The 14,111-nt window shown below is 43.2% G+C and overlaps 1 protein-coding gene across 1 annotated transcript in view; it reads left to right on the top strand.

The window, feature by feature from the left end:
- Positions 1–142: 142 nt before the first annotated feature.
- Positions 143–14,111, top strand: part of LOC110508347 (kelch-like protein 24) — a 54,943-nt gene continuing 40,974 nt past the window's right edge. Inside the window, exons 1-4 of the mRNA XM_021588796.2 lie at positions 143–523; positions 4,748–4,851; positions 5,284–6,128; positions 10,710–10,894. Of these exons, the coding sequence (XP_021444471.2) occupies positions 4,777–4,851; positions 5,284–6,128; positions 10,710–10,894 (1,105 nt within the window). The 5' untranslated portion in view covers positions 143–523; positions 4,748–4,776. The remainder of the gene's footprint in view (positions 524–4,747; positions 4,852–5,283; positions 6,129–10,709; positions 10,895–14,111) is intronic.

A 14,111-nucleotide genomic window follows, 5' to 3' on the forward strand; every position in this document is an offset into this window, starting at 1 on the left:
TACTTTACTAGTCTCCCAACTCATGCGCATACGTGACTAAATGAATAATCATTAGGCCTAGATTACTATTAGGCAATATCCTGTACATGATTACTCAATCGGTGTTGACAACAAAGTTTCAAGAGTTTTTGTGAAAAAGTGGACAACGTCAGGGGAGTGTTTGCAAACAAAGACCAGCCACGTGGAGGACAAAGGTACGTTGGGAAGTGCTGTTTCTGATTCGACAACTGAAATACACTACCCATAAGCACCAAGATTTCTAGTTGACTGGGTCGGCATATCCCGAGGATGTGATATGTATCTCCGTGTGATGTTTACACTTTGTTACAGTTCTTTGTCTCGAGCATAATAAATCATGATGTCTAGGCATAGATACATATATTTTTTTGTATAAGAAACATTGCCATCATACCATTTTTGGATCAAGAATTTTCGGATCAACATTTTCAGAACTTTTTTGTTTCTTGTTTTTTTTCATCACTCGAAATAGCCGAGGCGGCTCATACGAAAACTCCAGGATAAGGTAAGGTCTTTAGTCCTAACGTACTGTAAAAAATAGTATTTCATACTTTACGTGTATTTCAATACGTTCTTGTATTCAATTGTGGCACTGGATAGTCGTATCCTGTTTAAGTGAATTTGGTGTGCCTTTGTTGAGCTAAGCATAATTAAGCACCGTTCAAGGTTGACGAGAAGAGGTCATCGACAATAAAAACAAAAGCTACCAGATAGGCTAATGTATAATTTATGAGATTATAATGCCTACCATAAAGAGAACTCACGGGGTTTGAACTTTTTTGCAGTTGTTATTGTGCATTTTTTATTCAAAACGTTTTGACATTCATCGTCCACTTATTGCTGCATCTATATTGACATTTAATCATTATAATGGTCGATTCCACGATGCATACATAATATGTCAATACTGATCAGAATTTCATCTGCTCAAAGATTTTGTGATTTGCTTGTTTATTGCGCGTAATTATACCTAGGCTATATGACCATTCCCAATTTAGAATTCGCCTATAAACGAATCTCTCAAAAAAGACACATGACAAGATATTTGGTCACTCTGGCTAGATAAGTGATAGCTGCATAGAACACTTTGTTGTTGTCTTTATGGCCAGGACCGGGCTTTTTTTTTGCTGGGGGGGGGGGGGGGGGGCTCTCAATGTATAATTGAGAGTCAGAATAGTAGAATTCATCAGGTGCAACTTTGATATTTGGTTGTGCATCAGCAATTTTCCCTTATGTCAGTCACTGACAGCCACTCAATTAGCCATTTCAGCTAACAATTTTTAGATTGGTAGTTAGTCCAGCCAGCAATCAATCTAAACTTGTAGTAATCATGGCCAAATACGGACTGGACACCCAAGGCACATGCCCAGGGTCCCTGACCTCCAGGGGGCCCCATTGATTTTGTTAGTCATTCTCACTCAGATATCATATTAACATGGCATAAGTCATGGCAAAATGTGTAGAATTTCAGGAAATTAGCTTTAAAACTGCAAAAATGTATCTTCGCAGCATGGCAAAATGTGTAGAATTGCAGGAAATGTACTTTAAAACTCATGTTTCTCTCCGAAGTCAAGAGGGGGTCCACTAAAATGTTTTGTTTGCGAGGTGCCCCCCCCAACCAAAACCCGCTTAGGGCCCCCAAAAGGCTAGAGCCACTGGCAAAACCTGACTTTCTTTGTATTGCTTGATTAGAAGGAGGTGCTACGGACAATGATAAGCACACGCTAACAGGTTCCACTTGTGCGTCTGGCTGTGTGTGCCAGGTTAAATATAGCCTGGAGGGAGAATGGCCTAATTTATCAGTAAAGCCAGACACATTCGCTTTATTAACGACCTCTGTCCAGTACGTGCTCATGGAGGGACGGGGCACATGCTGGTGCCTCCAAGACAATGCAAGCAAATGTCAACTTCTTTATCTTTACGAGAAAGCAGTTGTTATGAAGGATTCCATTTTTAGAAGTAATTAAACGTGTATGGTTTGAGATCGTCAGCATAGGATAGCCCACACCTGTGGGTGTGTGTGCGTGTTTCCTGGGTCCCTGTTTCACTTTTACCATCTTACCAAAGTCAGAAAACATTAGACAAAATGTGTGAGTTGATGAACAGACATGGTATACTTTATACCCGTTTAATATCCCTCCGCCTTGCCACTCTGTGGAGGTGAACAAAAGATACTCCAGAAGAGGAGGACGAGGCTCCCTCCCCGAATGGATTGCCATTGATCTGGTTTGGCAGTCAGTCTTTCCGTTCGGCCCACGCAGTTAGATGATCACCGCTGAAAAGACTGTAGGCCCGGTTTTAACCGGCTTCGCAGATAGCTAGCCCACTGTTGAAAACATGTTGACGTGATGCCTGTCTTTCCTTCACCTGGTTTCTTTCACAACAAACGCAATTGACATTTGGGGTGGGCCCCGCTACCGTTGCACAACAACCTCTCTCTCTCTATAGTCTCTGTGATTATGGCCTTGTCAACTGTTGCACTGTGCCCCCGGGGCACAACTGCTTCAGTACAGAGCCAGAGGAAGGGTTTAGGAGATATTTGAAAATGTCTAAACCCGTCCACTTTCCAACGGGGCTATACATTTGGGCTATACAACGAGTAGCCTCGTTTCGCTGCCAAAAATAAAATGAAACCATCTGGTATTAAGCGAAATAAGAATGTCAAATGTCAAATTCTGGTAGCCTAGTCAAATAATGAACATCCGATCACATTAACCGTTACTCTCTCACGGGAATTCCACTAATGGTCCGTATGTAGCCAAACGTAGCTGCTGCTCATGTTGGTATCTGTACTGATGGCGCAATAGCTATGACAGGGAGACACAGTGGAGTGGTAACACACGTGCAAGCAGTTGCTCCCTCCCCACTTGGGTACACTGCAGCATCCACCGAGAGGCTCTCGCTGTCAAGTGAATGCCTGACAGCTTGAAAGATGTTTTGGACACTACCTTAGAAATGGTTGACTTTGTTAAAGCAAGGTTCCTAAACTCTCGCGTATTTTCTGCACTATGCACTGATATGGGCTGCGACCATGTAACGCTTTTACAACATACAGAAATGCGCTGGTTATCAAGGGGCAAAGTATTGACACTTTTTTTTAAATAGAGAGACAAGCTTAAAGTTTTCTTTACTGACCATCATTTTCACTTGTCTGACCGCTTGCATGATGACTAGTTTCTCACACAACTGGCCTATCTGGGTGATGTTTTTCTCGCCTGAATGGTCTGAATCTAGGATTACAGGGACTCTTCTCAACTATATTCAATGTGCGGGACAAAATTGAGTCTATGATTAAGAAGTTGGAGTTCTTCTCTGTCTGCATTAATAAGGACAACACACAGGTCTTTCCATCATTGTATGATTTTTGTGTGTGCAAATGAACTCAAGCTTATGGACAATGTCAAATGTGATTTAGCGAAGCACCTGAGTGAGTTGGGTGTGCAATCCCGGATGACACAAACAACTTGATCCATTATCCCTTCCATGCCCTGCCTCCAGTCCACTTACCGATATCTGAACAAGAGAGCCTCATCGAAATTGCAACAAGCGGTTCTGTGAAAATGTAATTTAATCAGAAGCCACTGCCAGATTTCTGGATTGGGCTGCGCTCAGAGTGTCCTGCTTTGGCAAATCGTGCTGTTAAGACACTGATGCCCTTTGCAACCATGTGCCTATGTGAGAGTGGATCCTCGGCCCTCACTAGCATGAAAACTAAATACAGGCAGAGACTGTGTGTGGAAAATGATTTAAGACAGACTGTCTCCAATACAACCCAACAATGCAGGGTTATGTGCATCCTTTCAAGAACACCCTTCTCATTAACCTGTGGTGAGTTATTCACCATTTTCGATGAACAAATACGGTTTTATATGTAAGATGGCTAAATAAAGAGAAAAATTATTGATTATTATTATATTATTATTTGTGCCCTGGTTCTATAAGATCTCTTTGTCACTTCTTATGAGCCGGGTTGTGACAAAAACTCACACTCGTTCTTATGTTTAATACATTTATTGTATAGTGTGTGTGGGGCAGGCTTACAATGATGGCAAAAAAACTACATTTGAGAGTGCGCTGACCCTGGTGCTGGAGGGGGTACAGCTGACCCTGGTGCTGGAGGGGGTACAGCTGACCCTGGTGCTGGAGGGGGTACAGCTGACCCTGGTGCTGGAGGGGGTGCGCAGCTGGAGGTTGAGTGTTTGAAGGGGTTCGGAACTATAAAAAGTTTGAGAACCACTGCTCTATTGTGATGCAAGATACTGTATCTCTACCCTGAAGGCTTTGGAATTGTTTGTTCAACTCGTTCTCTTCTCACTGAAGCGCAAAGTAGGTTGTTTCCCTTATGACTTCTTTATATCTACTGCCTCTGTTGTGTACTTCTTTTCTCCAATTCATCACAGCAACAATGGTTCAAGTTAAGTAGTTAAGCTTCAATTCATGTAGCTTGTATAACTTGATTTATACTTATATATTGTACGATTTGATCTCGAGTTACACAGGCTTAAAACACATCTATAACACATGTATAATCAGATCTACAGTTCTATAGGGTATAACGCAAAACATATAAGCTGATTTACACTTATATAGGCTTATAACATTCTCTCTCTCTCTATAATGTATCGGGTATAATCTGATTTAAACATACAGGCCTATAAAACCTGTAAATAGTAGCTTGATCCACACATTAAATTACCAATTTAAAAATGATTTTCTGGCTTTCTTCCAGGTATCCGGTAGTTCTACAGAGCAGCAGCCATGGTGTTGATCCTGGGCAGACGGCTGAACAGGGAGGACTCTGGGACCCGGGACTCCCCCGCTGTCAAACGAAAGGTGCACACCAAACCCACTAATTTCATCAGAATTCAGAGTTCATCTTAGCTGTTTATTTTGTCCAAAAATTGAAACATTATACTGAAATTATACTGCGGTGCATTTGTGTTGATAAATCCAGTGTGTTTATCTTGTCTTGAAAAGCAATTAGAAGTGCAATGTGAAGCAATCATTCCCCAGTGGCAAATAAAAACATAATAAAACATAATAAAAACATAATAAAACATAATAAAAACATAGTAAAACATAATACAACATAATAAAAACATAATAAAACATAATACAACATAATAAAAACATAATAAAAACATAGTAAAACATAATAAAAACAATAAAACATAATAAAAACATAGTAAAACATAATAAAACATTGTAAAACCACTTTGGACCATAAAATCAAACTCATCATCACAATTTTTCTCCCTCCCCAAGGTGTTCGAGGTGGACTCCAAGACGCTGACCGGTAATGAAGTGCTGGACTTCTCCTCCGGCTCCTCCCACTCAGAGGCCATTTTGCAGGTGTTCAATGAGTTCCGCGACAGCCGCCTCTTCACCGACGTGATCATCAGCGTGCAGGGCCGCGAGTTCCCCTGCCACCGCGCTGTGCTCTCTGCCTGCTCCTCCTACTTCCGCGCTATGTTCTGCAACGACCACCGTGAGTCACGCGAGATGCTGGTGGAGATCAATGGCATTCTGGCCGAGGCCATGGACTCCTTCCTCAGCTACGTCTACACGGGCCGCGCCAAGATCACCACCGACAACGTGCAGTTCCTATTCGAGACCTCCAGCCTCTTCCAGATCTCCACGCTGCGTGAAGCCTGCGCCAAGTTCCTAGAAGACCAACTAGACCCTTGCAACTGCTTGGGAATCCAGCGCTTCGCAGATGCCCACTCTCTGAAACAGCTAGCCAGCCGTTGCCGCTCGTACGCCCTGGCCAGCTTCCCTGATGTGGCCCAACACGAGGAGTTCCTGGACCTGAGGAGGGACGAGCTGGAGGAGTACATATGCAGTGACGAACTGGCCATCGGGAAGGAGGAGGTAGTGTTTGAGGCAGTGATGCGCTGGGTGTACCACAGTGTGGAGCCCCGGAGGCCCGTGCTTAAAGAACTGTTGCACCACGTCCGTCTGCCCCTGCTGCACCCCAACTACTTTGTCCAGACAGTGGAAGGAGATCAGATCATCCAGACCGCTCCAGAGTGCTACCAGCTTCTCCACGAGGCCCGACGGTACCACGTACTGGGCAACGAGATGATGTCACCCAGAACCCGCCCACGCAGGTATAGTGCAGGGGATGCTGGGAGGTGTAGTTCAGAGGGATCCAACTTGGTCACTCTCTTCTATTCAATTCAATACAACTTTATTTTCCCTCAAAGATAAATGAATATGGAAAATCTTTTGGGACCGAATGTTCTGATACATCTAAGTAGGGCTAGTTATCTGTATTGTGTATGTTTCTCTGGAGTGCTGTGTTGTGCATTCAAATCAAGTCACATTTTATTTGTGACAGGGGCTGAATACAACATTACTCTGAAATGTTTACTTTACAAGCCCTTTCCCAACAATGCAGAGTTAGAAACTACCACCAAAGAAAAGGAAATAGTATCACAATAAAATAACAATAACGAGGCTATATACAAGGAATACCGGTACCAAGTCACTGTGCAGGGATTAGTTGAGGTAATGGATGTCATATGTACATGTAGGTCGGGGTAAAGTGACATTGTTGTTGCTCTGTGTAGTGTTTCTGTGTTGTTGTTATATTTCTCCACAGCGTCTAGTGTTTAGTTTATTTGTTATTTGGTATATATGCTAAAACAGGAAGTGTTGTGACTGTGTACGGTACAGTTCCAGATCTATCTTCTTGCTCGCCAGAGAGCTGGAAAGCAGATTATGGGTCATTTCTATTTCCTCTTGGCTTGTCACTTATCTGACACTCATTTTACGGAGATTAACTCGGATCCCAAAGTATTAGAAATGTCTGTTTGCAAACGAAAACACCTGCCGTTTATCTTAGCTTTACTCTTAGTTCGGTCAAATAACCACCCACCTTTTCTTCTGTGAGGGAGAGAGAGAGAGAGATGAGACCGAGAGAAAGGTGAGGTAGAATGTCAGTGCCCGCTGTTCACTGTTTTCTCCTCCACACTAGACGGTTTGTTCATGAACTCATAACCCTTTGCTTGTGTGTTATTGTGCAGACAGAGACTCATTTAGTTTGTTCTGTAGTCCCATTTTGAAATGGAAATGTGTCATGAGGTGGAAAGCCATACACATTCCGGTTTGCTGACAGAATAGCTAGGTTGCAAGCATTCGTAGCCTGAACCACATGTGCGTTGGATCTTGTTTTAATAGCAGAAGTGAAGCAGTGTGTCACACACAGTCCTGTTTATTTTAATGTTGTTTGTTTGTGTACAATATACTGTAGAAAGGTTCATGTGAGTGTGTGTGGCTCTGAGTTCATCCATATAATTTTCCATTGCTCTTAAAAAGCAACCTAGATACATACAGTATCTGCTGTTTAGACGCCACTGGTTTAAACAGTGCTGACGCTGGGTGTCAGTTAGATAGCCAGCTAGATAGCCAGGAGGTGACGTGTCTCTCTCAGGCGTACCGTGTCAGTATCCAGGCAGATCACAACAGACCAGACATAGAGCCTCCTGTATGTTTGTCTTTGTCTGTGTGTGTAGCCTCGGGGGCCACGAGTTTCAGCTCCTGCCAACAGATGCATGCCATCTCCATTCTCCACCCTCCAAACCCCAAAATGGTCCCCATGGGGAAAGTCTGGGGGTCTGACTGCCCTCTATTGATCTCTCACATACATGTGTCTGACCTGAGCTAATCTTTACCAGTACTGTGTCTAAACAGGTGGGGAATGTAGGACAATATAGGCTAATATAGGCAAAAGTGCACAAAACACGTTAACTAGCATGTCATTGAGTTTGATTTCAAGTTAGCTTAGCATTTCATCCAGGTGGGGATGTTTTGAAGTTTAATTATAAAGATGAATGTTTCTTTGACAGTACCGTGGAGTTGAAGGGGATCATGCTATAGCCCTGGCATACACTTTCCAAACAGGCCCGATTGGGAAGCATTTGGATGTATTATTGAGGTCATTGATATTCAGTGGAGTAGAGCCTTTAGTAGGTAAATTCTATTCTTAAGAAGACTGTGCATTTTGCCAGGTAGACAAATACAATCATGTCAAGTATTACACATTACACGTTGTGAATTACCAATCTAAAGCTGTGCAGCATACTGCCTTCTCTCTTTCCCTTTAGTCATGAATCAAAACTGACTCGCCTGTATTGTGGTGTTGCTGAGTTGTGTCTTGTTGCTGTCTCATTTTTCCACTATTACCTGTAGAGGTCAACCGATTATGATTTTTCAACGCCGATACCGATTATTGGAGGACCAAAAAAGCCAATACTGATTAATCGGTCGATTTTTATTTATTTATTTGTGATAATGACAATTACAACAATACTGAATGAACACTTATTTTAACTTAATATAATACATCAATAAAATCAATTTAGCCTCAAGTAAATAATGAAACATCTTCAATTTGGTTTAAATAATGCAAAAACAAAGTGTTGGAGAAGAAAGTAAAAGTGCAATATGTGCTATGTAAGAAAGCTAACGTTTCAGTTGCTTGCTCAGAACATGAGAACATATGAAAGCTGGTGGTTTCTTTTAACATGAGTCTTCAATATTCCCAGTTAAGAAGTTTTAGGTTGTAGTTATTATAGGACTATTTCCCTCTATACCATTTGTATTTCATTAACCTTTGACTATTGGATGTTCTTATAGGCACTTTAGTATTGCCAGTGTAACAGTATAGCTTCCGTCCCTCTCCTCGCTCCTCCCTGGGCTCGAACCAGCAACACAACGACAACAGCCACCATCGAAGCAGCGTTACCCATGCAGAGCAACGGGGACAACTACCAGAAGGCTCAGAGCGTGTGACGTTTGAATCGCTATTAGCGTGTTAACTAGCTAGCCATTTCACTTCGGTTACACCAGCCTCATCTCGGGAGTTGATAGGCTTGAAGTCATAAACAGCGCAATGCTTGATGCACAACGAAGAACTGCTGGCAAAACGCACAAAAGTGCTGTTTGAATGAATGTTTACGCGCCTGCTTCTGCCTACCACCGCTCAGTCAGATACTTAGATACTTGTATGCTTGTATGCTCAGTCAGAGTATATGCAACGCAGGACATGCTAGATAATATCTAGTAATATCATCAACCATGTGTGTAGTTAACTAGTGATTATGATTGATTTTTTTTTATAAGATAAGTTTAATGCTAGCTAGCAACTTACCTTGGCTTACTGAATTCGCGTAACAGGCAGTCAGTCACCTTGGTGGTTGAAGATATCCCTCTAGTGGTGTGGGGGCTGTGCTTTGGCAAAGTGGGTGGGGTTATATCCTTCCTGTTTGGCCCTGTCCGGGGGTGTCCTCGGAGTGGGCCACAGTGTCTCCTGACCCCTCCTGTCTCAGCCTCCAGTATTTATGCTGCAGTAGTTTATGTGTCGGGGGGCTAGGGTCAGTTTGTTATATCTGGAGTACTTCTCCTGTCCTATTCGGTGTCCTGTGTGAATCTAAGTGTGCGTTCTCTAATTCTCTCCTTCTCTCTTTCTCTCTCTCGGAGGACCTGAGCCCTAGGACCATGCCCCAGGACTACCTGACATGATGACTCCTTGCTGTCCCCAGTCCACCTGGCTGTGCTGCTGCTCCAGTTTCAACTGTTCTGCCTTATTATTATTCGACCATGCTGATCATTTATGAACATCTTGGCCATGTTCTGTTATAATCTCCACCCGGCACAGCCAGAAGAGGACTGGCCATCCCACATATGCTCTCTCTAATTCTCTCTTTCTTTCTCTCTCTCGGAGGACCTGAGCCCTAGGACCATGCCCCAGGAATACCTGACATGATGACTCCTTGCTGTCCCCAGTCCACCTGACTGTGCTGCTGCTCCAGTTTCAACTATTCTGCCTTATTATTATTCGACCATGCTGGTCATTTATGAACATTTGAACATCTTGACCATGTTTTGTTATAATCTCCACCCGGCACAGCCAGAAGAGGACTGGCCACCCCACATAGCCTGGTTCCTCTCTAGGTTTCTTCCTAGGTTTTGGCCTTTCTAGGGAGTTTTTCCTAGCCACCGTGCTTCTTCACCTGCATTGCTTGCTGTTTGGGGTTTTAGGCTGGGTTTCTGTACAGCACTTTGAGATATCAGCTGATGTACGAAGGGCTATATAAAATAAATTTGATTTGATTTGATTTGATTTTGAGAGAGAGGCAGGTCATATTGCGTTGGACTAGTTTAACTGTAAGGTTGCAAGATTGGATCCCCCGAGCTGACAAGGTGAAAATCTGTCGTTCTGCCCCTGAACGAGACAGTTAACCCACCGTTCCTAGGCCATCATTGAAAATAAGAATGTGTTCTTAACTGACTTACCTAGTTAAATAAAGGTAAAACAAATGTTTAAAAAAAATAACTTTTTCTTTAAAAAAAAATCTACGCCAAAAAAATACCGATTGTATACCGATTTCCGATTGTTATGAAGACTTGAAATCGGACCTAATTAATCGGCCATTCCGATTAATCGTCGACCTCTAATTACCTGTATTGTGTATGTTCATCTGGAGTGGTGCTGTGTTGTGTATTGTTGCTCCGTGTAGTGTTTCTGTGTTGTCTTATTTCTCCACAGCAACTAGTGTTTTGTTTATTTGTTATTTTGTTGTGTCTTGTCACTGTGCTGTTGTTTTATTACTGCCCCACCTCACCTGTATTGTGACCTTTTCTTCCCCTCTCCTATTCTTGTTCCCTCTCTCTCTCTCTCTCTGCAGGTCGACAGGCTTCTCAGAGGTGATCGTGGTGGTAGGGGGCTGTGAGAGGGTGGGGGGGTTCAACCTGCCTTACACAGAGTGTTACGACCCTGTGACAGGAGAGTGGAAGTCCCTGGCCAAGCTCCCAGAGTTCACCAAGTCAGAGTACGCCGTCTGTGCCCTCCGCAACGACATCCTGGTCTCAGGTGAGCTCCTCACCCTTTGCTTGCCACCCTAAGGAGTGATCAACACAGATTAGTCATGGAAGAATGGCATATTGATTATTTTTAAAATGAATAGGTTATGTCATGACAGAGATCAGGAAGTACTCATGGGAGTCACCAATTCCAATTGGTCAATTAGTATTAACCCTCTTTCATTGTTTAACTAGAAAGACTGGTTAAGTCTGTACCATATAGCTGTCACTTAATCAGTTGTCTTGAAAATAAACGAGACGAGGAAAGGAACCACTTAACACTATTGGAGGAAAGGAGACTATAGCTCTATTAAGGGAAGAACTCTATTAAAGCCTATTAATACGCAACCTTAAGAGTACCTCAGCTATGTGGTCCCTCACTGTGGAGTAAAGGAAAGGGAGTAATGTGATGGCCGTTTGCCACGTATTTGTTATACCCCAGCCCGTTTGAAAAAGAGGAAAATGTAAGAGCAACATCTGGACACACTCTGCAGGCGTGGTGCCCAGGGAAGGCCCTTATTGGCCAGCTCACGCATCTCTTCCCATTGGCCAAGAGCCAGGGTCACATGGCTCTTTGCTCTTTATAGCTTTCAAGGATAAAGTTGCTTCTACAGTTTGATCTATGGTCAGTTTAAAATGTTTCCTCTAATGGTTGAGGTTAGTGTTTAGGGAAGGTTAGCTGATCCTAGATCTGTGTTAGTGGGCAACTTCTACCCAGAGTGTTTATAGCCTTTTGACCGGGCTGATTAATGCTGGGAGAAGTGTGCTGCCAAGTTTGGCACAAAATACCCTTTTTAAAGCCTCACTGGACCCAAATTGAACAGGGCAGCGGTATAATAACGTCATCTACACTCCCTAATGAAAACAGCATGGGTTCTATTGTAATACCATACCCCAGGCTTTCGCTCGAATTAGCTGTAAACAAACATTTAAACATAAATTTTGTCATGACAGCTAACACATTAGAGGAGTTGGCTGCAAACTGATCTGAAACTATAGGCTAATAAAGAACCATCATCACAGAAACATAGAAATCTATCCAACTTTGACAAAGGTTGTATTGGGTTTAATGTACATTGTGGGGTTTACATCATAGCATTGGTGCTAATTGGGATTGTTTTTGCTCAAAAGCAATTCATTAGCCTCAGATAACAAACATGCTAAAAGTACAAATCTGCCAAAGTACAGGGAGAAAAGAGACAAAGAATGAAAAGAGAGAGAGAGAGGTTCACGGTCTGCCCAAGAGGGAAAGAGTGCATTTTTTTTGTCTTGTACTCTACTTGTGCCAAGTCCTCATGTGTGAGCTATCAATCTCTCTCTCTCTTTCTGTTTCTCTCTCTCCCTCTGTCCCCCTCTCTCCTTCCCTCTCTGGCTCTCTCACATTCTCTGGAGGGTGTCACTGTAGCAGTACAGCTGCATTAAAGCCCCGTCTGAAATAGGATCAGAATGAGACGGGCATGGAACCCTCCAGTCTGTCTGGACCGTTACTGTCACTGACTGCGACCTTAACCCTGGACGTGACTGTCTTTCCCACACTGACCACATAATTCAGCTCACAACACTCACTGTCAATGACCACAATATCTGACCAATAGTTTGCCTGTCAACTCTCCTCTAAGGGAATACTGAGGTGAACTTTTACGTAATTGTCATGCCACATGATCAAGATCAACGGTTCATTTTATTGGACTCCTGAGTGACATGTTTTGTATGATAGGAAGATGTATGCAGTGTCAACTGTCGACAGTTAGCAACGTTAGCAATGACATGCGTGGAAGAACAGGGGAATGTGGCACAGAATCAGCATCACACACAGCATCAACCCTAAACATGACCCTGGCCATGACTGTCTTTCCCACAGTGACTGCATACTTGAGCTCACAACACTCACTATCAATTATCAATATGACCAAACGGTTCACCTCTCCACTCACCATTGTGGGAATCCATACTTGAGCTGGTGTCAGTGGGACATTTGGGTGGCCATTTGACCACGTTAACCAAACCAACCATGTTTTGTATAACATTTCTTAGCTGAATTTGGCTGTATTCTCCCTGATTATATGAATGTATACTGTATGAAAAGTCAACAGTTACCCACGTTTATCTGAAGCTGCTTGGTCTGCTAGCATAGCTGCTATCAAGCTAGCTAGGCTTCCTTGACAGCTTGAACACAGCCCGCGATATGGTTAACCCTTGTGGCTGGGACTGCGGATTGTTCTGGGCTTGTGGCTGTTTAAATCCCTGCTGTTGTCCATCTGCCCTGCGACATGTCCTGGCTTGAGCTGCAAGGAGTACCATCAGTAGCCAACGTTGCTACCATGCTGTCAAAAGCTAATGAAGAGGACAGTGTTTCTCTATCACAGGTGCGTGATCTTTTAAATCAACAAAAATATGTCTAAAAGCAGTTGTCACAGCAACAGGAAAATAGCTTCAAGAGCTTTATCCAAATAATTGTCCATTCAACTAACAAAAGAATGGACGATCTGACCAGAGATGTCCAGTACCTTAACAACAGTTTGTAGTTCTACCAGGAAGAGGTGGATGTCCTGAAAGAGGCTTGCAGCAAGATGACCACAAACTGTAAGTCTGTGAGAGATGACATCAGCAAAGTCTGTTAATCATTATTAACAATGACTGGGAAAACAGATGATCTATTCTAGAGGGACAGTCCAGATGGAATAATATTGTTGTGGATGGCATACCAGAGTCTCTACATGTGAACTGGACAGAGTCTGAGGTGAAATTGAGAAATATTATCATAGAAAAGCTGCAGATGGATCATAGGAAGATTGAGGTGGAGCACGCCCACGGGACTGGAAAACCTGTAACCAGCCCAGGTGACTGGAAAACCTGTAACCAGCCCAGGTGACAGACCCAGGCCAATAGTGGTCAAGTTCCTAAGGTTCAAGGATAAGATGGCTGCTCTGAAGAGAGCCAAGAACTTGAGAGGAACCAACATCTTCCTCAACAAGGACTACTTGTAAGCTGTGTGCCAGAGACAAAAAATAACGGACGGTGGGGATTTGCTACAGCAGGGTAATTGTCAACCCTCCCTCCCAAAAATCTGGGAGAAGTGAGAGGGCTACATCACACACACACACACACACACACACACACACACACACACACACACACACACACACACACACACACACACACACACTGTGCACCAACTGACACTCACAAGTGCACCAACTGACACTCACAAGTGCCTGATTGACTGA

This window comes from Oncorhynchus mykiss, chromosome 28 (genome assembly GCF_013265735.2).
Source record: "Oncorhynchus mykiss isolate Arlee chromosome 28, USDA_OmykA_1.1, whole genome shotgun sequence".
In the NCBI taxonomy this organism is placed as follows: Eukaryota; Metazoa; Chordata; class Actinopteri; order Salmoniformes; family Salmonidae; genus Oncorhynchus; species Oncorhynchus mykiss.